The sequence below is a fragment of the Canis aureus genome, chromosome 6 (assembly GCF_053574225.1).
Source record: "Canis aureus isolate CA01 chromosome 6, VMU_Caureus_v.1.0, whole genome shotgun sequence".
NCBI classification, from domain to species: domain Eukaryota; kingdom Metazoa; phylum Chordata; class Mammalia; order Carnivora; family Canidae; genus Canis; species Canis aureus.
Genome location: NC_135616.1, coordinates 54,439,952 through 54,467,492, shown reverse-complemented (window position 1 = coordinate 54,467,492; position 27,541 = coordinate 54,439,952). Strand labels below are relative to the sequence as shown.

Sequence of the window (27,541 nt, the reverse complement as noted above, 5' to 3'; positions counted from 1 at the left end):
AATAAGGAACTTACATGTTACCTTTCTTTTTTTTTTTTTTTAAGATTTATTTATTTATTTCAGACAGAGTGTGGTGAATGGGGGAGAGGGAGAGAGAAAATCCTCAAGCATCTGAGTGTAGAGCCTGATACCAGGCTTGATCCCAGGACCCTGAGATCATGACCCGAGCTGATACCAAGAGCCAGACGCTTAACCAACTGAGTCACTCAGGCGCTCCTAAATGTCATCTTTCTAGGATAAAAAACATGGAGATTACTCTTTTACTCGAAGGCCTCAGTTCTGCAAGTTACATTCTTACAACATTTGTGAACTAATTAAAAAAACCAAAAACAACCCCTCCCCCTCATTACTGTATATATTTGTCCACATTCCCAAAACTGACTCATGAAGTCCTAGACTTTGCTCTTCCTCATGAAAACATGACTTGGAATCCATAGTTCAGGGAAACCCCTCTAAGAAGGAGGCAGACTCTATCCTTAAGCAATTTAGAGTATCACTATGCCAACAGAAAAACATTTTCAAAAGGAAAAATAAGTAGTGGGCCTGGAAGGAATTTTTTTTTTAGTAACTATGATCTCCTCAGAAAAGGAAAATTGGCTTTTTAAGGAAAAATAACAACATACATAAAAATTGTTCAAAGAGGAATGTGAACTTTGACATTTTATTCTAGAATATAAATCTAAATGTGCATCTATGATGAAGGTTGTTTTTTTGGAGTTTAGAGGATTAGATCCCAAACCCAAAGAGTACTCTAAATGTGGCTGAAGCAGATCAGCTTAGTTGATACTGAGAAAATGAATAGTAGGCTTGTTCCATACACCTCAGAACATGCATGTTTGGATGTGTATGTGTTTATACTGCATTTAATGTATGTGGGAAGATGAATCCATTCATCCTGCACCTCTGAAGAAATATTCATTTAGCAGACTTCATTCTCTTTAGAGTCTGATTAATATCATAAATAATAAAATGCCATTCCCTAAGTAAACAATTAGCCATTGTGAGTCTAAAATGAGTCACCTTTTACAGCTGGCTCACGTACATGGCAGGCAACGAGTTAGGTATGTTGCCTTGGGGACAATTCAGAACAAGCATTCCAGAATTAGAGGGAAAAAAGAATCTCATATTCTCCTTTTGAAGACTCCAGATCTATACTCTGGAGACAGCACAGCTTGTATTCCAGTGTTTTCCATTTATACTGAAATTCTAAGCTAAAGGAAAATAGCATGCAGATGTGCTGTTTGTGATTTGAGGAGGCTCTCTTGTGCCAGAGTACATGGTCAATATAATGATTGTATTTTAAAAGTATTAGCATTACATTTTTTCACAAGCTATCACTTATTCATAACATAAACAATGAAAAATTAAGGCATAAGGGCAATAAATACCAGCGCCTCCAAAGTAGCCACTCTTCAATGGAAAACCCAAGCAGTCAGTGCTTGCATCTTTGACACTCTTTAGCTAACACTCTGGAGCCTGACAATATTAACCCCCTCAGCATTAGGCCAAGTTTTCATTATGCAGATGGTGGCTCCAGGTGCCTGAAGACCCTGCAGGTCTTCTGCATCATCCTACAGGTACCCTTATAAGCAGTAGCTTAGCATTTTGGGGTTTTACTGCTCATTGCATTATAATTATTTGAAAATGAGAAAACCCATTAAACTGAACTTTGCCCAGAAGAGCTTGACCAAGCAAGACACAATAAATGGATGACTCCTGGATCGAGAAGTGTTTTCTTACAGGAATTTTACAAGTCCCTTTAAGTCATCAGTGAATCACTAGTGAAAGAGGCAAATCATAAATGCTTTTCGAGTGGTCTAAGGGTTAGCACATCCTCTAAAACGTCAGTAGCTGGTTCCCTGATCATCGGCACAAATGGACTAATTATTAGTACACTCACAATTAGTTACTTGTCCTTAACAAACAAACAAGAGAGGGAACGCATGAAATTCTAGACAGAAACTCAATGTAAATGACCAGATCAGACATATTTACTACTCAAGAATTGAAATACATTATGTGGTGTAAGAACTAAAACAGAGGTTTTTATATTTTATCCAAATGTTTTTTTTTTTCTAATAGTGGCAGTATTAGGTAGAAATATTATCCTTTACTTTGTGTAAGAAATCCCTAATTAATTTCATAAGTCACCTGCTGTTTTTAAAAAGCGAACTATTAGTGGACTAAATTCACTTTGCTTCTTCACAAACGTTTACCTTGTACTTTTCTTGCATTATTTTTAACTCTATTAAATATTATTACTTAGGTGGTAAGCAGTTATATCCAGATATAAATTTAAAAAGTGACACATTTTCAATACCAACCACGACTTCAACATATTCCTAACAGCACATTCCATCAAATTAAACTGCAAGATTTCCCACATTTGTTTTACATTCTATATGTATGGCTTATGAATAGCAATTTTGATGAATTCCAGCTGGTTTAAATATGCAGGCAACCCCTTATAGAACAGATTCTTTTCAATTCTTATTGTATTCAATGAGGCCCATTTTAAGTGGGCCACCTGGTAGGACAAAACACTAATAATTCTCCATAGAAAAAAATGAAAAGCAAATCACCCTGCTAAACTTAAGACCATCTTCTCTAACTATATTACTGTTATATCACTAATATAAGCGAGGAGTAGTTCTAATCTTTTGGAAGAATGGAATTTAAATTTAAACAGGCCAGCAGCCCTATGATGACTAAATTGCTCACTTCTCTAATGACAATAGCAACATGAAGATAATTTTCACCATTGCTGCCTGTTGCCTGGTCTCATAGATCTATCATGCACATTCAGTCTCCTCCTCCATCCCCCACACCCTCTCGCTTCCGTCCAGCTGGAATACATCAGGGTGCAGAAGCCAAGTCAAATGTGGACCCCACCCTCCTCCATCCATTTTAAGGCACCTTCAAAGCCAGAGCACTGATTTCGTTCAGTTTCACCAGCAAAGCCAGCCATCCTGCTATTTAAGACTCCAGTTTGGGGTTTTTATAACTGCACATTAACATGAGAGCTTTGATTTTTGGTCAAAAACTTTGCTGCACCGAGTTTCATCAGACTGTTGTACCCTGCCTGCAGAAGAGTCCTTATTATTAAATCTTCATGATCTTTGCTCTCAGTGTCGACCTCCTTCCTTGTGTTATGAACCTCTGAACCACCCAATAACCTACCCTAAAGAACATAACATTTCCCTTCCAAAAGGTCAAAAGGGAACAGCCATTAGGGTAGTTCAAATGTACGTTTTCCCTGGTGTTTGCAAACCCTGTATCATTTGTGCAGTGTCACAGACAGACAACAGTCATTCCGACGTGCACAGAAACGCTCTCGCCAAGATGCATGCAGTGGGGGGTGGGGGCTGGAAAGAAAGAGTTGCAATAGGACAAAGAACTTACTTTGTTGTTCCCCTGTGCACATAGCCGCAAGAAAAAAAACAAAAAAAAACAAAAAAGAAATACGTTAAACATAAACTTATTTAAAAATTGTAAGGTTTTTCACGCTAGAGCAAAATCCAAACAAATAATTTATTCACTGACATCCCCTACATACATACAGCACCCAGAGCTCATGGGCAAGTCAAAGAATCCACTTATATTAAGTGAAATCATATATTTATAACAGCAGAAAATTATGACAGTGATTTCCCCCTTTCTTTCTACCCGGAATCCTTGGAGTATGGGAACCTGGCCAAAAAGCACTGGTTTGAATTGGTAATAACTGAACTGTTAGCATGAAAGGCAAAATAGTTAGTATGTCAGCTTGCCCCTTCCTGACAGCCCCTCCTCCAACATGCCAAGCAGTGGAAAATTTCATCAGCCAATGCATTTTTAAACAAACACTGCATCCTTGGTTTCAAAGAAGGTGGAAAAAGAAAGGAAAGGAGCAGAGGAAAGGAGTGGGTGGTTCTGGGGAGACAGGGTAAGCAGACCAAGTTACGACCTCCATCTGTACCATTCCTCTACTCCATAAATTATGAGTTTTGTCTCGGGCTGGCATGGGAAGCGAAAGCTGTATAGTGGGGACACGGCCAAAATAAACATTGGTCCACATTCAAGAAAATGGGTCTGGAAAGGTTAGTCACAAAAAAATGCAGTCATTTCTAAAAGTGACGTTCTGGAGAGAGACACAGAGAACAGCCAGTGACAGGCAGCAGGCAAATGGCTCTCCTGTTTCAAACTGGAGCTGCAAGAGTATGATTTATATCAAACAATTTCACTCACATATGGCTTAAAAAAATAAAATGGTGATTCATTACTCCCAGGGCAGCCGGAGTCCTTGCAAGGTCAGATCCTGTGGGGAAGATGTGATGGGATATGGGCAGGGAACAGATCTGAACTCTTCTCACAAGGGGCCCAGGAGGAATTCCTCACTGAGATGCAGAGCTGAAGAGAGCTGTTAGTAAAGTGTGTCTGTGAAGGAGGACAAGCCCGGGGTGGAGTAACAGGTTGGGCTGGAGATCTGGCATTTAGTTTCAAAAGACGATGTACAGAGAGAAACTTTCTGGAGATGGGCAAGGCCACAATCACAGGAGAGGGTATTTTCTTAAACGCAATGCCAATTGGTGACTCTGGGGAAATGTCCAATCCAAGCGCCATCACAGCCATCATATTTAATAACAACATAACATAAGTTTAAAGACACTGATAAAATAGTGTGGAGAAACTTCTTGGCATTGAGAATTGCCATGATATAACTGTTAACATCACTGGCTTCTGTGAGACATAAATAATGATAGAAGAATGAATGAAGGGGGAAGAAAGATTCTCTGTAAGGAATATGCCAACCATTCAATAAGGCAATAAAGATTCCCACAGGGAATTTTATCAGGAGTAAAATGCTATTTTAGAGAATAACAGGCCCTGGTTCTCCAAAGAGCAATATTGCTGAAAATACCTCAAACAGATGGACTTTATTGAATTCCACAGCAGTGCAGCTTTTGATCTACCAAATAAGTTTCAGGAGTTCAACCAAGTATTTTTGCACATTAGGGAATGACTGGCTTCTCTGCTCAACGGCAGATGGTTCTGTTTGTAGTGGCAACAATGATGTCACAGAGTAGGGGGCCTTGATCCTTAAATATGAGAAACATCCAAGTGGAGGCCGTGGTGTGGCTTTGCCATTTCTTGTTTCCTTCAATCATTTCCCAATTGTCTATTCTAAGAGAGGCATAACAGCCATGAATGGTGAACTGTAAATGTTTTATAATTCCCTCCACTACTCTGTGTGGCAGCAATTTATGTTTAGATGCCACAAGTTCCTCTATTGAAGAAAAACTAGACTCCTCAGTATTGGTCATGTGGCTGCTTGACGTTGTGTGGGAAGCACTGCTGAATAAACCAAGAATAAAGTGATGTGTGGCCGGGCTAAGCATGAGCATTGTCAATCTTGTATTATTAGATGGCTGAATAAATAAATGCATATGAGTGGTCTCCCATATTAATAGACATTTACGGAAGTCTGTGGGCAATCTTCTTCTCCCCCCACAGACTGATACGGAGACCCTCCTCCGAATTGTTATTTGCCACAGAGAAAAATTCAGTTTTGAATCTTTCCAAAAGGAATTTCTGAAGACCCCAAAGACTTCATTTATAGAGTGGTTTCAAACTCCAAGGCACTCACTATGACTGGGAAAGTCTTGAATTCAGAGATACAGTGAAGTTCTGGGGTGTTTCACATTCTATTGCCATTTTTCATCACTTAACTCATACCGTAAATGGGAGGAGCATCCATCTATACAGCCAATGGAAATCTCTTAATTAGTTCAGAGGTGTATAATTTAACAAACAGGCAAAACTGAATTCACACCAAATTTATCTCCAGGGTACCCACTACTCTGCAGGCTGCTTCTTTCAGATAACCACCAGGCCAGCATCTGAGGGCAGGCTTGTGAACCCTCACTTTCCCTGATAGCTCCTTGGGCTCACTGTTGATGGATAGATAGAGCCTTCCAAGCCAGCCTGGCCAGCAGGACAGCACAACCCCATGAGTCCCCCTAAAGAAGTCTACCTCCTCAGCCAATAGTTAAGGAAACTCTCCTTCGACATGCCCAAGTCTCACTGATATTTTGCAAAGAAAAAGTAACTACTAAACTGGGAATTATGATTTCATGGATTTTCAGTAATAATAAAGGCTACATGGCATTGAACACATTCACCCAATTGTAGCACAAAGCTACAGGTGATATGCAATAGTTTTCATTTAATCCTATAAAATCACACAGAAGAAGGTAGCATTATTTTGAGTTTAAAAAATAATAAACTGAAGAGTTAAGTAAGTTGCCTGAGCCACTCGCCTAATAAACAGAAGGGTCAGGATTCAAATGTGAGTAGATCTGACTTAAAGTCTACTTCATTTCACCACACACAAAATGTTCTAAAGAATTTGGAATTCTTTGTTTATACATAATTTAAGGCATACTGTGAGCTAACAAAAATTGTACCAGAAAAATCATATTTTGTATCATGTCCTTTAGATATTTAATGAAATTCATATTTATTTGTATTTATACTTACTGATGCATGAACATATTTTTTTCTATAAAATAATCTTTATGGGTTCTTTAATTGTAGCCTATAATACTGACATATGCACACTTTTTATCTCACTTTCATCAGTAAAAAAACCCCAAAATATTATTAATTAATTCCATTAGAAACATCTTTACTTCAAAACAGTGTTAACAATTCAATTATTAAACAACATAAGATGTTATAATAGTTATAATTTTAATTTAGTGGCTAAAGGAAATAGAAGTTAAAGAAATAAAATTCTGCTAAATCTAAATTCAGATTTACATATATTTTTTAAAGTATTTTGGTTGCTCAGAAAGATGAGGTAACTGGTCAAATGCTAAATTTGTGGCTCAGAGAGGTTATGATAAGTTCATGGAGTATGGCAGTGTCACAGTGGGAAACTGAACACAGGACTCCTCATTTCCATTTTAGGGCCACACATTACACTGCTCAAAGAAGTCTATATTTCACTTTGGATCCAGAAAGATTAAGGGTCTAGAGGTAATTAGAAAATCCACATGGAAATATAGTTGGGCTGTGGCATTTTATACAGACATCCACTGTAGTTCCTACCACACTGTAATTATTTACTTGCATCCCTCACCTCCACTAGCCTTGAAATTCTTATAAAGTAAGAACTGCATCTTTTTATATTTGAATTTCTAGAGTCCACCATAACAGTGATAGATGAAGTTTCGGAAGAAAGGGAGAGAAAAAGGTGGAAGAAAAAGAAAGAAAAATCTGTAGGAAAACTCCAAGAGAAACAACCTAAGAGAAAAAACCAAGTAGCAGAACATTATGATATGAGTGACAAAAACATTCCATCATTTGAATGTGATAGAATAGATATGATGGGGGAAAGAATGTCATAAAAAAGTGTGCATTCTTATTTGAAAAAAAAAATTTGTCCCAAACCAAAATGTGAGTGATGTCTATTTATCAAAATAAAGCCAAAATTATACAGTTTTTACAAATGATCTTTGTAGATTTTTTCCCAGTCAAAATAGAGATGTTTTGTGTAGAAAGCAGAACTTTTTGAGTCTAGACTTATGTCCATGTATGACAAATAAATGTTTCATTTTTAGAATAGTGATTGATTAACTGTCAACTCAATGGTTTATTGATACAAAACCCAAATGACACACCAGAAGTCCTAAAAATTTACTTACAGAAAGACATCTGTTATTAGGTTAATCTGACTTTTTCATCAAATCTTTCTAAATTAGGAATAACTGTACCTAAAAGTATCCATTCCCCCAAATCTAAGCATGCTCACAAAATGAATGTTTACACAAGCATTCTACTTAGATTGCTTTCAGTAGTTAGCTGCCATTTAAACATCTGAAAGTCAAGCAATCGTGTAATATAACCTCTACAACTGCATGGTGCATAAGAAATGCAAATATTGTTTATGATGAAAACTGAGAAAAGCAATGTTCATGGCATACTTCCAAGTTTAATTTCCTGTTATGTCTTTGGCATATAGTAAAAAACCCCTTTGTCTCGACCTTCTAAGCAACTATACCAAAGGTATATTTATAAACAAAAAATGATGTGAAAGAATCAAACAGATTGTTCAACAATTCTGGATTTGCTTAAAATTGAGTATTCTGGTAAAAAATCACGAATATTTCATTGACCATCTTCATGCAGAGCTATGGTGCACACATGAAAATTCAAATTTGTAAAAACAGTTCACCAGAGATAGGTAGGCAATTTTGCTTTCCCAAGACAATTTTCCCTCATAAGAGGCATATTGCATCATTTCTTTAAATAGCAAAATTGTCTACTGCATTTAAAATAAATTTGACAAAATCACAATTGAAAAAAAATTTGCACAAACATTCCAGTTGCATGGTAGGAAGACATACATCCACACATTAACATTTTATACGACCAAGCATTATTTGGAAATCGAAAACAGCATAAAGTGTTCACGATCTCACTGGTCTACACTATAACATTCACATTGTTTCAGCTCTCATCTACTTGTTAAAGAAAGCAGTCTGTGATGAAAATGATAATTATCACCATCATCATCATTATCATCACAAATAAAAATAGAGGGCTTATTTGTGCCCACTCTATTCAGTGCTTTCCCTGCATTCTTTCACTAATCCTGTCAACCAAGCTACAGAGGACTCCTGTTATTTCCATTTTAGAAATGGGAATTTGGATATATAAAAAGGCTAGACATATCACAGCTTATATGTGAACTTCTGGAACTTCAGTCTTGGTAGTTTGACACTAGAACCTGTGCTTGAACACACATGCTCTACGGCTCCTTGTAATAACCCAACATATAATTTTTTAGCAATGTCAATCTTATCATGTCACTTAACTGGCTTGAAACCGGACGTCCAATGGCTTCCCATCTTACTCAAAATAAAACTCAAATGGTCACCCCATCCTTCGAGACCAATATAATCTGCCGTGACCACTGTCTCGGAAACTATCAACCACTTTTGTCCTCCCTTGTTGTGTTCCAGAGTCACTAACTTGTTTGTTGCTCTTCTGAGACACTGAGCTGGCTTTGCACTTGCCAGTCCTCTCCACAAATATTCTTCATTTCATTTATTCCCTCTCTTCCTTCAGGAGCCTACTCAAATGACTATTTAAAGAGGCCTTTCCTTATCATCTCTACTAAAATAAAGCTTACCTGCCCCTCACTGACTATCCCTTTCACTTTCTTTGTTTTTTATAGATTGTATCACTCTCTTACAATCACACTATATAATTATTCAGTTATTCATTCACTTGTTAACGTCTGCTCCTTGTAGATGGGACCTTATTCTTCACCTCTACAGCACTGGTGCCTAGAATGTGCCTGGCAAAAAGCGTGTGCTCAACAGGCTTTTGTGGACTGAATGAATAAAAAAGTAAGCATGTGTACATTTTTAATATAGAATATTTGTGAAATTAAACACAGTACCATCAGTGGAGAGGGAAGAGTAATAATAAATGATTAGAATTAATAACCAAAGTATAAGTAGTACTCTGATTTTTTAAATGATTTCTCATCTGCAGTTTTTGGAGTAGCATACAGCTATGTAAATATATATGTACACCACTGATAAAATTTGGACAATTACGGAAATCATACAGACAACTCTGTACTTGAGTATCATCAGGAAACGGTCTTCTTTCACCTCATTTAGAGGGTATTTTGTGGGGAATTCATTGTTTTAGGTGATAGCCAGACAAGTGTAGATTGGGTGGGGGTTAAGAGGTCTATATGTGAGATAAAATAACAGCTAAGAGAAGAACATTTTGACACAAATCCCCAATCCTTTACCTCTGAAACTCTGTTAAATTCCAATGCAACCTCAGGGATGTGGTCAAGTCTAAAGTTCCTCCAGAGATGCTTCAATGGCCCCGTCTGTGCCCTATATTTCAGAATTTCTCTTGAGAAGACTATTCCTATTGGGAGCCCAGAAATGACCTGACTTGTTCATGATAAGTCTTATAAACTAATTTAGAGCCAAGCAAGCATCAAAGGATCCAGTTGGACTCAATTCCCAAGGCTCAGTCCCAGTACTTGCATTTAGAGGAGACACCTGGGCAGTACACCTGAAAGGGGACAGGGAGTAAGCAGGGAGAGCCATCAGCTAGAGTGTCTAACGGTGTGTGTACATGTGTTGGATGGGACTTCTGAAATTTAAATACAGACATTTTCCAAAGAATACAAATAGAAGTTCTGTTTATTAACTTGAATGAGAGAAGTGACTTCAAACACTTGAAGTATATTTATAAAGATAAGTAGGAATGGCAATATAATGTTTTTCTTCTTTCACACTCCAAATGACATTAACCAGAGTTTGAATACAGATATGATTTTGGACTCAGGTACTACAGACCTAATGAAGGGAGGTAGATTTTTATAAAAATAAGTACATTTTTAAGGATATGAAATAGTGTTATGACATTATGACTTTATGAAGAATGTTCTAAACAGCTGTATGAATACTAGAACAACTGTGGAATACCATGTAAAGGAAAATAAAATTTTAAATTAAAACAAAGACATTCTCAGACATAAAACATATATTATGTTTTATGGCAGAATAGGGCATTTTCTCTAGCAAATATAGTGATAAACTTCCTAAAATAGAAACTAATGGAGAAAAAGAAATATGATGAGGATAGTATTACTATCCTCCAATGTTCCAAAAGACTGGTGGTCTATGTTCTAAAAGACCACCAGTTTAACAATTATATAGTATATAGAATTATGTCTTCTTAAACATGGTCAATAATCATAAAAAAAGAGATCCAACTTACTAAAGATTTATCGGGATAAACCCCAGCTCTCAGTAGAGATGCCTTCCAGCTGTCTACATCCTCCTGTGAGTCACACGCCAGCTCAAGGAAACGATAGTCTTTGTATACATTCCTGGAATTAAAAAAAAAAAAAACATCATGCCTTTAGTTTGGAAGCAAATTCAAAATGATTTTATATCACTGCAGATGATGATGATACAAATGACAGTCCAAATGGATAATTCTCTGACAGTCACTGGAGGAAAAAAAAATAATTCAGTGTATTTAAAATAATTAGAAAATTCTTATATTTTTATGTAATCTTTTTAAAACTTCAAATTAAAGAATTCAGAACCACTTATACTGCTAAGCAATAAGAAGTAATGGAGATACAAATACTCTCAAGATGATACACAGGTGCCAAGTGAGAGAGATTCCAGAGGAATTGATCTGCTGTTGCCTAGTAATTAATCAATTTTCTGAAACCATTTTATAAGTCTAAATGGCTCATAAAATTTTAAAAGGTATGACAGTAATCTTACAAACTTAAAATACTATTTTAGATTGAAAGCAGAAATTCTCATAGCTACTGTGAAAAGAAAAAAAACATTAACCAATATTTAACAGAGTGATATGCCTATAAAGTGCATATTTATAACTGGGACAATACTGTACTTTTATTTCTTCTCCTAACAGTAAAATAATACATAAGGTGTAATATACACCCATCTAGAAAGATTTGGAAATTTGGTAAAAGTATAAAAATGGTGACAATCATCCATTTTCCACGGTTTATAGATAAACTTATTTCTTTATACTATTGTCCTATCAATCTTTCAAACAGCTGAGGTGGTGTAATATACACCCATCTAGAAAGATTTGGAAATTTGGTAAAAGTATAAAAATGGTGACAATCATCCATTTTCCACGGTTTATAGATAAACTTATTTCTTTATACTATTGTCCTATCAATCTTTCAAACAGCTGAGGTCTCCCCAACTCCCTTTTCTCTTTCTTTCTGTCAATTTTGAGTCCTTTTTTACTTACTATGATGTTATGGTAATTTACTTATGCCATTGCATCTTTATAAACATTAAATTAGAATGGTATGATATTCATTAATATAAATGTATGATAATTTACTTAACCTCTTTCAAATATTAGATATTTAGGTAATTTCCTTTTTTACAATAAAAAATAATGCCTAAGTGAATATTTTTATCCATAAGCCTTTGACATTTACTACTCTTACTTTCTGAGTATAAATTCCTATAATTAGAGTTACAGGATCAAAGTTACAGTCATTTTTTAAGATACTGATATGCACTACCCATTACCCCTCCAGAAGAGGTAATCCAATTTAGACAATACTAGCAGAATACCAGAACTTAGGGTCTTATTCTCTTCCAGGGTATTATCATTCAAGCCTAAGAGCCTTAGTTTACACCTAAACTAAGATGGCTCACAAATTTATATCTCTTGCTCAAGACCTCCCCAGATTCATAATGTCCACTGACTTCTCCACTTGACCATCTCAAAGGCACCTTGACATTTAGGACTGAATTGGTGATTTCAGCTTGACATTCCCTACCTTCCACTCTCTCATACCCTCTTTCACTTGACCACCTAAAGTGCATTTCCTGTACATTGACTGCCATCACGCTCCTTCAAACATTATAGTGGCCTCCTCATGGGTCTCCTGGCATCACATGGCTCCTCTAAATCTGCTCTCCACACAGAATCCTCATGATCTCCTGAAAATGCGAATCAGATTATTTTTACCCGTGAAGTAAAACATTCCAACAGCCACCTGCTTTTAGGGAAAGACGATACTGTCTATCATATAGTATAGTCTGACCCATAGGTATTACCTTCCTCTTCAGCTTTTTTCACATTCTCCTTTCCCTTGCTTTGTTTACTCCACCCATGCTGGCCTTCCCTTGCTTCCTCAGATTTGCCATGCCTACTCCCAAAGTCTTTGAATCTACTGCTCTCTGCCTGTAGGTCTTTTCTTCTTCTCTCACTGTACAATTAATGCCTACTTTTCTTGGAATCTCAGATCATATTTCTATTTACCTTTCCTCCATAGCACTAATAACAGTTGTGAATTCAGAGTTATGTGTGGGTTTCATTTTCTTTTTTATTTCTTACTCATGTATTTGTTTACTTGCTTGCTTGCTTACTTAGATACTGTCTATCTTCCCAACAAGCCCACAACCAACATTAGGACAGGGAATGTATCATTTTTATGCTTATCATTATATCCCCCATTATATCTTCTCCACTTCTAACTCAGGTCAAACATATCATCTTTTCTTAAGTCAGGCATACACTGGGATTGGCATTTGGGTAGAGGGTGTGAACTAGGTATTTTCTCACTCTGGGCTGAACAAAACTTTGGGAATATAGCAGGAAAACTCTAAGGCAAGGACCTGCATGTACAGGCCTTTGGTAGGGCTGTCCCTCAATGATCACAGGACTCCTGGATGTGCCTGATCCTCTGGCCCTCAAGAAGTGTGGGGGGCTGAGTTTTCTCTACCCTAATGCAAAAGAAGGGCTCCTTCCTGGTGTCTCAATACATAAAGGGCAACTTGCCTATTTTGGGTCTGTGATGACTAAGATGTCTGTGCCTTCCCACTCTCATAAGACTAGTCCACTTAAAGTATACAGCAGCTGGACCTGTGCCACAACGAACAGAGGAAAATAAAAGGATATCTAATAAGCAGGTCTAACAACCAGAGAAAGCAAGAATGAAGAGAGCAACCAGAACACTATATCAATAATGAACTGTTGGGGGAAGCAGAAGAATAGTAAGTATTTGAAGAGGTATAAAAACAACATTAAGAAAAACTTCCTGGAACTAAGAAATAAGATTTTTAAGTTAAAATATTTAGTAGATAAGTTGAAGGAATGATGAATGTTGAGACTAAAATTCATAGTTTTCTTTTTTTTAGTTTTTATTTATTTACGATAGTCACACACACACACACACACAGAGAGAGAGAGAGAGAGAGAGAGAGAGGCAGAGACATAGGCAGAGGGAGAAGCAGGCTCCATGTACTGGGAGCCTGACGTGGGATTCGATCCCGGGTCTCCAGGATCGCGCCCTGAGCCAAAGGCAGGCACTAAACCGCTGCACCACCCAGGGATCCCAGAATTCATAGTTTTCAAGATCTAGCGGGAAATTTTTTTTTAAATACAAAGAGAAGTTATGAAACTGTGGAGGAAAGACCCAGAACATTTAACCTGTAAACAAAAGGAGTTTCAGAAAAAAGAAAAGGTGGAGGGAGAAAAATAATTATGAAAAAGAAACTACTTTCTAAAAAAGAATCTTATCCTGATTTTTAGAAAGATCTGAGTCTATAAATTTTAAGTGCTGTTTCACATGTATTTGATGTGAAAAGATACCATATAGACATACATTTATACAATTCTTGAGCTCTGAAATAAAGAAAACACTCAAAAGTCTTCTGTAAAGAGATAGCCAAGTTACTTACAAAGGAGAAAGAATTAGACTGGCACCAGATTAAACATTCAAAAGATAGAAGGCAATGAAGTAACTAACCCTCATGGACTCTTACAAGGACTGCAGAGACCCCTATCCAGCTGGGGTATCACCACACTCCCGAGGTAAGGGAGTTACCTATGCAAGAGATGAGGTTGCAACAGCACCAAAGGAACCCTCAAAAAGGTTAAGAAGAAAAAAACAGTGGCGAGCAACAGAGCTTGCAACATTTACAGAGTCAAATCAAAATAATGACAGGCCATCTAAGAATATGCAGTATAAGGGCTAAAGATTCTTAAGGTAAAAGAGACACACTATTCAAATAGTCTGAAAGTTGGGGAAGGATAGGAGGTAATAAAAATGCTCCCCAGGTCTTCTCTGATGGGTGCGGGGCAAAGGGTGGGGCAGCAAAGGGATCCCAGTGGTCTTAACTGCGAGGAGAAGTGGGTGAGGGGAGAAGCAGAGAAGAAAGGTTTGGGGCAGAAATATTTGATAACTTGCTTCATGGAATGATACGGTTATATACTGGTGATGAATATAAGTGTTAATAGAATTAGAAGTACAGCAGAACTCTCAAAATAAAAGAAGAAAAAGGAGAAATTAATAGCCTCTTGATCAAGCAAAAAAAAAAAACTAAGAAGAAAAAATAAAAAGGAACAAAATAAGAAATTTTAATAAGATGGCAGGAATACATTTAAGTATATTATGAAATCAATGACAGTAGGCTGAATTCTCTCAGCTAGTCAATTAATTTAGGTTTAAAAAACTTACATATTATTTAGAAAAATAAAAGAACAGGGAAAGAGAAATCAGACAAGCAGAAAACAAAGAAATATAAATTTAAGAATGGCAATATTAATAATAAACAAGATAGAATTTAAAAATACTGAACAAGATACAGTTTAAAAGCCCTAAATAGAATAAAGAAAAATATTATACAATGGTATAAAGTAAAATTTGTGAAGGCTGGAAAATACTCATAAAACTGTACCAAATTACATAGTAGGGAAAGAAACAAAGAAAATGCTACTAAAATTGCAAGATTTGTAATAATTGTAATAATTATATATATGTAAAATACAGTTGAAATATCTTAGTTAAAATATAAACACAGAAAAAAATTTAATATACTCTTCAAATTGAACAAATATCATGGACAAAAGTAAGCAAGTAGATAGAAAATAAAGATATCTCATTATCCAGAAAACATTTACAAAAATCAGTCTTATACTTGGACCTACACACATACACAATAGCAACTTTAAGAAACTTAAAAAAAAAAAAAAAGATTACATAGATCACATTCTTTAATCACAAATTAAAAAAAAGAAAAAAAAGAATTTGTAAAAAAAAAAAGACCAAAAAATCCCTTAAATATATTCTTAGATAATCTTTATATTACAGAAGAAACCAAAATACAAATTATAAATTTAGAAAGCAATAAAAATATAAACACATCATTTCCAACCAACAGAACATAGCAGACTGTAGGAAAATTTATGGCCTAAATATGTTCATCATTTATAGAATGTAGAAAAAACAGTCAATATTCATTTACAGGGATTATAAAACTATTATTTTAAAAAGGCCGAGGATCCCTGGGTGGCGCAGCGTTTGGGTGCCTGCCTTTGGCCCAGGGCGTGATCCTGGAGTCCCGGAATCTAGTCCCACGTCAGGCTCCCGGTACATGGAGCTTGCTTCTCCCTCTGCCTGTGTGTCTCTGCCTCTCTCTCTCTCTCTCTGTGTCTCTCATGAATAATTAAATAAATAAAATATATTTTAAAAAAGCCAAGAAGAGGGAGTTAACATAGATTAAAACCAAAATTAATAAAGTAGGAAATATAAAAATAACATAAAAGATAAAGACATCCACAAATATTTTTTCCCCTTAGAAATAGATAACATAATACTGTGTAAGAGAGAAAACAAAAGTATACAAGTTCACAAATGAGAAAGGATAGGATACATAGCCACAAATATGGAGAAGATAGAAAAAATTAAAATCAAATATTATATGCAATTCTATGGCAAAACTAAGAACCTAGTGGAAATAATACCCTAACAAATATAAATTACCAAAATTAATTCAAAATCCAAGTGGCTTTTACAAAACACTACTACACTATACTTCTAGTAACTTAGATATAGGAAGATATTCCATTCATATTAGGAAAAAGCCTATAAGATACATAGGATAAATTTTTTAAATTAAGAAAATGATAATATCTTATGAATAACATGAAACAAGATCTTCATAAATAGAAAGACATATTTGACGTGTTGTTTTCATTACACGATATTCTTAGGTCTTACGAAGTGACTAGAGCTAGAAGGTACTTAATAAATATTTACTGAATAATAGGGATGCCTGGGTGGCTCAGTGGCTGTGCATCTCTCTTCGGCTCAGGTTGTGATCCCGGGATCCAGGATCAAGTCCCACATAGGGCTCCCCTCATGGAGCCTGCTTCTCTCTCTGCCTGTGTCTCTGCCTCTCTCTGTGTCTCTCATGAATAAATAAATAAAATCTTTTTTTAAAAAAATTTCTTAATAATGAATATCATTATACCCATAAAAATAATGACTATCATCTTTAAAATATTTGCAAATTTTATAATTTAAAAGTGATTTTCCATCAAAGCTTTAATATTTTTGTAAAGGGAGGTGGGCATTTTAACACATTTCTAGAAGCGATATTCTTTGTTCTGATTTTATTAAGACTTTTTTATATTATTGGAATTATTTCTCACTTTTTATTTACATTACCCTGACATATCTCTGTCTCTTCTATGTTTTTACTTTTGTCCATTTATTTTACTTTTTAAAAAGATATAATTGTAGTAAATGCCAACAATATAGTTGAGAGAAAGGCAGCCCTCTCCACCTTTTTAACTTTCTATTCAGCTTGCTCTTCTTACCAGGCTCCACGGTTGGGTAAACCCTCACTCCAGCAAAGCTGGGTTTGGGGCTTGGGATGGGGGCTAGGGTCCTTGGAGTGGGGAGTGGAGGGCACTATGCCTCCATCTCAGCCCAGAAATGCTGGGTGCAATCATCTAGGCTCTGGCGTGTTGGTTTTTTCTTTTTCTTTTCTCCCTTGACTATAGAAGAGCTACTTCATTTTAACTTATTATGGTGATCATGTAAGTAAGACAAAAAGGAGAGAAAAATGTACCTCTTTTACTGGAATAATGTTTATGATTACAAGTGAAATAAGGCATTTTTTATCGACATAAAGGCAACCTTGGCTTATACAACCTCTTCTCGATCATGAACACTGACATCTTTACTGCACTCACTATCAATAACAAATATATTTTCCAAAGAAGAAAAAAAATTTTTTTCATCCCAATTTGAATAGCACTGCCCATGATTAGGAAAGTCTGAGTCATGTTTATTTCTTGCCATAGCTGGATAGGCTTGGTTTTAGTTTTGTCATTTTGACATAAGGTTTTTGTTTTTTTTGTTTGTTTGTTTGTTTTATGCTCCCGTTTCCTTGCATATGTTGATAAATGAACTGCCTTTTTGGCTTCTATACCTGTAAGTGGTTTCAGTTTACAGGTAAACAATTATTTTTTTTTAACAATTACGTTTCAGTTTTCCAAATCATTCCTGAATTCATATATATATATATATGTGTGTGTGTGTGTGTGTATATATATATATATATATATATATATATATATATATATATATATGTAATTCAGAAGTAAAACAATAATTCCTAACTTAAGGAATTTAGAAGAATTTACTTCTTGTCACTTTATCACATGCCTTTGCTAATCTGTCTAGAAATATTGGCAAAATATTATTTCTGAATTATTGTTTTCACATCTCTTTAAGAGTCTATTTCTTTAGCTTAATATGCAATTTTGTTATAACTTAAGCAATTATTTAAATGGAGCTCTATATGTTTAACTTGAATAAATATTTATCATCAGACATTTTCTACCTGGACTTTCCCATCTGTAAATTCTTACTTGGATTCATTTTTTGAATTGGCTTCAAATTAGAGTTGGCCATCTGGATTTCTGGTTGGCACAAGGATCCACATTTCTTGTGTTGACTCAGTGAGAAGTGTAGAAGTTTCTTCCTGTTGTCTATTTAGCTCCATTTTTCTTAATCAAGGTAAAGCCTGCAGTGGTTACTAATAAAAATTTTATTACAGTTTACTCCATGAGTTTTGCAACTACTTGATTAACATTGCTACTTTCCAGTGTTTTTAAGACTTTCTGTCTCCGTTGTACATGATCTTTTAGATACAGCAATGGATGGAGTAGGGTAAAAGAGAAGCTTCTAGTTTTTTCACCATCTTAAAAGAGAAATCATTTCATTGAGTCTTCATTACTGACCCTGCAAAGTTGGTAGCAGAGCTGTTTTACAGTTAAGGAAATTGAGATTTAGAGATGAAGTGATTCCCAAGATTACATAGCAAATGCACAGCACGGTGTACGCCAATCACTGTCCTTGGCATATGGTCTCTACAAAACAATTATTTGTCAAATGAATGGGATAGATGAATGAATGAAAGAACGAAAGAACTTGGATGGTATTTATCTTTATTTTATTTTTATTTATTTATTTAAGATTTTATTTGAGAGAGAGAGAGTGAGCACGCCTTGTGAACTCTCTCGAGTTGGAGGAGGGGCAGAGGGAGAAGCGAGCTCCCCACTGAGCAGGTAGCCCTGGTGCTGGACTCAGTCCCAGGAACCTGGGATCATGACCTGAGCCAAAGACAGACACTTAACTGACTGAGCCACTACAGTGCCCTAACTGTGTTTATTTTGAGACCAAATTTTTAATTTTTGACAGAATCCTTAATTTTCCTCAGAAAATCTAAGATAATAAAGTTTGAAGAAAAAAATCACAACAAGCAGAATAAGTACTTTTAATTAAAAGTGGGACATATTTGAAGGAAATATATTCTCTAAGTAGGACAGTTTATTGTTGGAAAATTTGAAAGGTCATATGTTTGCTACAGAGCAGAAAGGGTAAGAGATTATCTTGATAGAAATCAAAATTCATCAGTTTTTAATTATCTAATTACCATAGATAATTAAAGCTCTACCATAGCTTTTAGCTACCACTTAAGTTTCCATTCGAGGTATTTCTGGTGCACAGTATGAGCCCCTTGAAGATGTAAAAGGTATAGGGAAGGCAGAGCTGGACAAATGCCAGGGAGCTCTTGTCCAGCTGGAAAGCACAAAAAGTAGCGAGGGTACAGACTTTCCACATTCTCTAAACAGATCTGAAGAATTCAGCTTTGGCCCATTCTCACTGACCTTTCTCCAGAGTATTTTCTTTCAGGGGCTCTTCACATGGAAAATCTTGATTTTTTTTTTCCCCCTCAAAGGATAGCCAAATTCTTGAGAGGGAAAATAATTATCTGGTTGAAACATTAGAAGAGGGTCAAAGGCTTCTGGTGGCTTTGGCTGCTTCATTTTTACCCATTTTTGAAGCCTCATCTTAGTCTGTGTCTAGACATCCAAGAAGAGTTGGATACAGGTCTAAAACACTGAACTGAGCTGATTTACTGGAAGTCTTATAAATTCTGTGGATGTAGCTTCCAGGTTCTCACCACATGCTGTAGCTGTATAGATAACCCACAGCAATTTGTACTGACTGAATTTTTTTTGTTTAGTCTATTGCAACTGCAATCATGCAGATATGAGCTTCTGAATGACTTCACTATGAAATCAAGCTGAACTATGTGTTTTATTGTTTGAAATTTTCAACATTAAAAATGAGCATGAGAAATTTTACTCCATAGGTAAAAGGTTTTTAAGTGCAACACTGCTAAACATGACCACATGGTGAGTCTGTGTTTTGACTAGATGTATAACTTTCATTCACACGTCATAAAGATACCTTTAGGTATTAAAAATGTGAAGTTTAGCTTGTTTACCTATGACAGCTCTTTAAACATCTGGGATCAGACATTACCTGTCCCTCAAGTCTTCTAAGTATCCAAGCTAACCTTTCTGCCAATTTTTTTCAAATGTTTCTCATATGAAGAAGATTCTAGATAACATCCTTCTTACCTTCTGTGGATTTGCTTTATTTTAAAAGGATTTTCTGAAAATGACATGCCAACAACTGATCACAAATCTCCAGAGGCAATATTATCCAGATGCAAGGAAGAAATTTGGTGGAATTTTTGCCTACTTTCTAACAGTAAACTTTCACTAATGTAGGAGGTAGTAGAATATAGTAAAAGACCATGAATAATACCTGTTGAAATTCAGACTATGCCATTTATTATCTTTTATGACATGGGAAAGATAATGTCTCCGAATTTCAGTTCATTCATCTATAAAATGGGGATAATACCACTATCTATCTCAGGCTTACAATGATAATAAAATAAAGTCACATGTGTGAAAAGCTTGCTTAACACAATGCCCAGCATCAGGAAAATGCAAGTAAAATATACAAAACACAAAAATTACTATTATTCATTATGCTCACTGCCTTTAGGTCCTTTGGGCTTGATCTCCTATAAAATCAGACCTCTCCTGTACTATTTTAAAACAAAATGGGATCCCTGGGTGGTGTAGCGGTTTAGCGCCTGCCCTTGGCCCAGGGCGCGATCCTGGAGACCCAGGATCGATTCCCACGTCGGGCTCCTGGTGCATGGAGCCTGCTTTTCCCTCTGCCTGTGTCTCTGCCTCTCTCTCTCTCACTGTGTGCCTATCATAAGTAAATAAAAATTAAAAAAAAAAACAAAGTAAAATTTATATTTAATGTTATTATATTTTATCTAGTTAGTCTGGCCCATATCCCAGTTTGCTCATATGTTCTGAATTCCAATTCTGGCTAATATCATATTCATAATTCTTCCTGCTTTGCATTATCTGTGTATTTACAATAAAACAATATTCCCAGGTCATTATCAAAGATACACTACAGAACTAAATAGACCTCAAAAAATCCCATACCAGAGTTACATGTTCTATTAATTGGTACCCACCGGGTATCAACACTAAGACTTAATCATAAATCCATCTTATATGTACTATCAAGTAATGTCCTTCTATTTTCCCTCATGTATATCCCAAAAGACTATATCAAGGTCTAAGTATATTATATCTACCCAATTCTATGAAAAAATTGAAGTCAGTTTGGCTGCACTTGTTTTTCAAGTTTTGAAGCAAGACCTACCAATCAATGATTTCCTTTCTAAATATATAACCATCAATTTTACAATTAATTGTAAACTTACATAGCAGGGTACCGGTAACAAGCTCATCAATCAAAATTTCCATTTAATTATCCTTTTTGAAAATCTGAGAAACAACTTCTAGTGTGGGCTTTTACTGATCTACAGATCCTACCATGTTCCCACTATCACATTCCTTATGCCTTCACTTCTGTGAAGACTCAGTTTAGTACTATAACTACTACCTTGCAAACCTTCAACTCCCTTTTCTGTCTTTCCCTTCACCATTTTACTGACCTAATAAAACTCTGACTGAATTATATTTCCTATCCAAGTTTCTAAGTAATGCAAGAGAAAAAAATATACAATTGGGCTTACTGCACTCCAAATTATAACTACAAATATCAAATGGGCACCTAACTTTCCCAGACATCCCTACTCTTATTCTGCAGTCAAAAAGCTTTATCACTGTACTAGATGATTACTTCATGCCTTTTCTTCCCTGAAATCTATAATATGCCCTTTGCAACTAACACCTGGCTGATAATCTTCCTTCATACTTCATAGGAAAAACACACATAATCTGATGACTCTTTCTACCAAGTACCCCAGACTACCTGCATTTGCAACCACAGATTCTGCCAGTACAAGGAAGGGCCAGACCTTCAACTTATATATTGAGTCCCTTTTCTTCTAATGTCTTTATGAACTTCCTACAATCATTCCCTTTTACTTTTCCTTCAATAATTTCCCCTTTCTACTATTGAATCATTCATATGGCACAGTAACATGCCTTAAAAGCAACCATCTTAAAACACACAGACACACACTTTCTCTTGACCCTTCCCATCCTCTACGAACTGTTCCATTTCTGTTTGCGTCTACAGCAAAACTCCTTGAGCTATTTTGAATCATTTTCTCCATTCTCTCTCATTCTTTCCTTAATTTACCCCGGTAAGATTTGTGATCTTGTTACTCTGTGGATACAGGCCTTATCAAGGTCATGTGATCTACAGCAAATGCTCAATTATTCCTTATCTATACATTACTTGGCTTCACTGCAGCATTTGACATATTGACCATTCCCTCTGTCTTCAATCATTTCCTCCTAAAGACTTCTGTGTTTCCACACTTCTACATCACAGACTACAGCTCTTAATCTCTTTTGATGCCTCCTCTTCCTTTGTTAGATCTTTAAATTCTGGAGTGCCCCAAGCTCCTTCATGGTCCTCTTCCCTCTATGCTTTTGGCAAGATAATCTTGTCTCACTGGGAATCCTAAATATCATTTAAATGCAGATATCTCCAGGTCTTTACACTGAACTACCTATATCCAAGCTGCCGTCTGATGACAGCTCTTCGGCACCTTTCTTGTTCTACTCTCCACACAGAAGCCATCAGAATCATATATTATATCCCCACCCTGTTTAAAATCTTCCAGTGACTGCCCACCATGAGTAGGAAAAATTTCAAACTCCTTGCCGTCACTGGCTTATCTTTCCAACTCTCATTTTCCCTTGTTTATGCTCCTCCAACTGCAATATAAATTCAACAATGGAACTTTAAATATTCATCAATGTATTTCTGGCATTTCCATCACACAGTAGGTACTCAATAACACTTGTTGGCTGACTGACTATGTTTCAGCCTTTTCTCAACATCCAAAATTCTTCAAAGACTACTGACAATGAATTAATGATACCAAGATGGTACACTACCATAAACTAAGAATCAAACCTGTGAATTCAATAATACAAATTTCATAAGTGAGGACTATGAATTATTTTTATATTTTACAGAGAATATTCCTAATTTTGTGAATTGAAGATAAAAAGGAAGTACACTAAAACTAGAAATTATGATAAAAGTTAAACAGAAAGAACCATAAAACCACTTAAAATAAAGTAAAACTGCCCCAAAACTTGTGTCATATAGCAACTCAAAACTATAATTGCACACTACTTATTAATTGGACAAAAATAACATGACACACCAGACTGAAACTCAGAAAATGCAGCCAAAATTTTACCCAGAGGTAAACTCATACATGTATGTCTTATTATTTAAAAAAAGAAAGCAAAAAAAAAAATACATTGCCAGAATTGTATTTAAGAAGTTAGAACATTATAAAACTAATCAAAGCAAAATATAGAATATAATAAAGTTCAGAACTAATTATGGAAAATTGAACTATCTTTGATAAATTTAGGAGTCCATTCTTTGATGAATCCAACAATGAAACAAAGCTCTGTAGTATCTAGTAAATATAAGATGAGAAAAATAATCAAATTCAGAGATGATACATATGATTTAATAAGGAGAAGATTAAATTTTTAAAGAGATGCTGAGTATACTTTTATGACAGTAAATTTTTAAGTATCAATTTCTAAAAATATAGGGAATCAGAATCATAAAATCTTACCTGACCAATATCCAAAGGATAAATTGGGGAAAAAATTAAAAATTAAAGAAATTAAAACTTTTCTTCAAAATAGTCCTGATCTCAGAGAGTTTCATAGGTCTTTCTTTCCAAACTTTAAGGGGAAGATTCTTCTATGCAGGACATCTCAGAAATATTGAGAGGCTAGTATACATTGTAAATCTCCAAGAAATGAACCTGCTATGCATGACTCTCCAAACTTAATTGACCCCTGAATCCTTTTTCTTTGAACTTATCAAAGGGTCAGTATTTTAAAGACCAAATTTTGGGATATGTTTCTATAAGTCAATCTCACTTATGAATACAAATGTAAAACTTTAAAAAAATATATTAGGAAATTGAATGTAGCAAAAATTTTAAAAATATAACCCTGAATAGCCAAAACAGTCTTGAGAAAGAAGAACAAAACTAAAGGCATCATGCTCCCTGATTCCAAAGCTATTATAATCAAAACAGTATGGCATTGGCATAATAAACACTCAGAGTTCAATGGAACAGAATAGAGAGCCCAGAAATAAACCCATACATATATGGTTAATTAATTTATTGCAAAGGAGCTAAGAATATACGATGAGGGTAAAGGACAGTCTCTTCAATAAGTGGTGTGGTTAAAACTGGACAGCTGCATGCAAATGAAGGAAACTGAACCACTATCTTACACTATTACACACAAACTACTCAAAATGAATTAACACTTGGATGTAAGACCTAAAACCCTGAAATTCCTAGAAGAAAAATAGATCAGAACTAGCTATTTAACATGGGTTTTGGCAAGGATTTTTTGGATTTGACATCAAAAGCAAAGGCAATAAAACTATAACAAACTAAAAAGCTTCTGTGGAGCAAAAGAAACCATCAAAAAAATGACAAAGCAACCTACTGGATGAGAGAAAATATTCATAAATCATGGGGTTAATATCCACCATATATATAGAACTCATATAATTCAATGGCCACAAAGCTAAACACAGTCTGATTAAAAAAATAGAAGATCTGAATAGACATTTTTCCAAAGAAGACATACAGATGGCCAATAGGTACATGAAAAGTGTTCAACATCAATAATCATCCTGGAAATGCAAATCAAAATCACAAGGAGGTAAAACCTCACATCTGTTACAACGGCTAATAACCAAAAGGACAAGAAATAAGTGTTGGCAAAGATGTGGAGAAGGGGGAACCTCTATGTATTGTTGGTGGGAATGTTAATTGTTGCAGCCACTATGGAAAACAGTATGGAGATTGCTCAAAAAATTAAAAATAAAGCCACCATATGATCCAGCAATTTCACTTCTGGGCCACCTAAGTGGCTCAGTGGTCGAGCAGCTCAGGTTGTGATCCTGGGGTCCTGGGGTCGAGTCCCCCATCAGGCTCCCTGCAGGGAGCCTTCTTCTCCCTCTTCCTATATTTCGGCCTCTCTCTCTGTCTCTCATGAATAAATAAATAAAATCTTTTAAAAATTTCACTTCTGGTGTTTATCTAAAGAAAAATGAAGAAACTAAAAAAGACATAGCACCTCCATGTTCACTACAGCATTATTTACAATAGCCAGGACACGGGGAGGCATATATTCCCCTGCACAGGGAATGAGTGAAGGGTGACAAACGATACAAACTGATATTGTATTACTTATTCAGAAGTTGCTAAGAAAGTAAATCTTAGGCTGTCAACACAAGAAAAAATATTTTGTAACTATATATGGTGACAGATGTTAACTAGACTTGTGATCCTTTTGTTATAATATCAAATCATTATGTTGTACACTTGCAACTAATGTAATAAGTCAATTATACCTCAAAAGAACAAATATCCAGTCACCACTCCAAGTAGGGTTTTTCCTAAAAGAATTTTTACAAGGAGTGCTAAAAAAGAGACCACTTGCATTCAGTATCATGTATAAGCTGACCATTCACAAATCCCAGAGTTCCCTTTGAAGCTACAGTTGCATTCTGGATATTTCTATTCTCAAATCCACCTCATCAATCATTCCTCACTACATTAGAATAAAGATGAACAACCTTAACACAGCCTCTAGGGTTGTAAGTAACCTGGATCTCGACTCTTGTTTGCCAGGCTCCAGCTATCAGCTGCATGAACACATAGGCTTCTTCCTATCTCAGGGCCTGGTAAATGCTGTTCAGTCTGCCTAGAACAATCTCCCCTTCTCTCTTCACCCAAACTGTGTTTACTATCTTCTAGTGTTAGCTTTAGCTACCCCTCAATTCCCAAAATGGTTAGGTTACTCCATTAAAAGTTCTCACAGAAATTGCCATTAAGAGTTGCGAGAGTAGAGAACTTGTTTCTCCCATTCCCAGAACTTACGTAGAGCACCTAGCACACAAAAAATACTCAGCAAGTAACTGAGAATGCATGAAAGACTGGTTGAAGCAAACACCAATGAATGAAGAACTCAGTGCCCTTCATTTCCTTAAAATATTTATCTGTCTTTCAAGATCAGCCTCGAAGACCAATGGGACAGTTTTAAATTGTAGGTTGGCTATCGTTTATTGACTGAAAGTGTCAGGATTCATCACCAAAGGAACAAGTTCTTTTAGCCTGACTCGATTTGCTATTCAGTCCTTTGATCATTTGATATTTCCTTTTCTTGACACAATAAAGAATAAATAAATTAATTAAAATCTGAAATACATTATTTTTTTAGTTTTTAGGAAAAAACATTTTAAAATATAAGAGCATTGCAAAACACATTTACTGTAAGTGCATCTGCAGAATCAGCTGAGTCACCACTAGCCCTGACTTTCTCTGGCTGCCAATGGCCATGGCGCCAGGCCCATGACAGTGTTAATCACAGGCACGAGGAGAGAGCTGAAAGTATGAGTTTTGGTTATAACTGTGGGGTCTTATTTATAATGAAAAAGATCATAAAAAAATCAGATTACAATTTTAATGGTGGAAATTCTTATGATATAGAATATTTAATATCAAAATATTCTTTCTCACACCCACATGCTAATGTAATCTGATATAACATAAGTTAAGAAGGTATTCTAAACAAAAATAGAAAAGTTTGGAGGGACTCGTTTAGTGGGAACTCGATCTCCTGGCTTCTTGTAGGGCTTTTGGCTCCCAGTCCCTTTTCTCCAGATTTCATTGTTTCCTTCCCAAAAGAGGAGGAGAGCTGACTGATTTGATTAGTGTGTTATAAAAGAGAAATTGAGCAAGCCTGCGCCCACAGGACACATGCATTTCTCTCCTATTCCAAGAATCTCTGTTGAGTGCTGCCCTGTGGTGGAGCTCTGTGGTTGCTCCGCTTGTGGCCATGATCGCTGGGGGCTGAACTACCAGCAAAACATTTGTTGATCTATACCCATTTGTTCATGCCTTATCTGTTTGTTTCCTATGCTTCTGAAAATAGCAACAACAACAAATTTTAATGGGGGGAGGGAGTGTGTGATTTGTTGGCCCCTTAAAATTCCAACAGTGAAGGATGGCTTTTAAGAAAGGGTCCTGGTTTCAGATGGGTTAAACTGGAAGAGACAGAAGGCCTTATGAGTGAACATGCCCAGTAGGCAGTTGGAGATGTGGAACTGGTGTCTCAGGATAATAAATAATAACCATATTACATGTGGCTGTGATGCTGGATGCCATGTGAGTTTGTTTATTTTGTTTTAATACAGCTTATTAGCTTCGTTAAGCATTTTCCC

At 35.8% G+C, this 27,541-nt stretch overlaps 1 protein-coding gene across 7 annotated transcripts in view; it reads right to left on the bottom strand.

Moving 5' to 3' along the window:
• DNM3 (dynamin 3) overlaps positions 1-27,541 on the bottom strand; it is a 553,762-nt gene that overhangs the window by 96,083 nt on the left and 430,138 nt on the right. For all 7 annotated transcript variants that reach the window (XM_077901675.1, XM_077901673.1, XM_077901674.1 and 4 more), the window contains one exon: positions 10,801-10,912. In XM_077901675.1, coding sequence (XP_077757801.1) covers positions 10,801-10,912 — 112 coding nt within the window. The remainder of the gene's footprint in view (positions 1-10,800; positions 10,913-27,541) is intronic.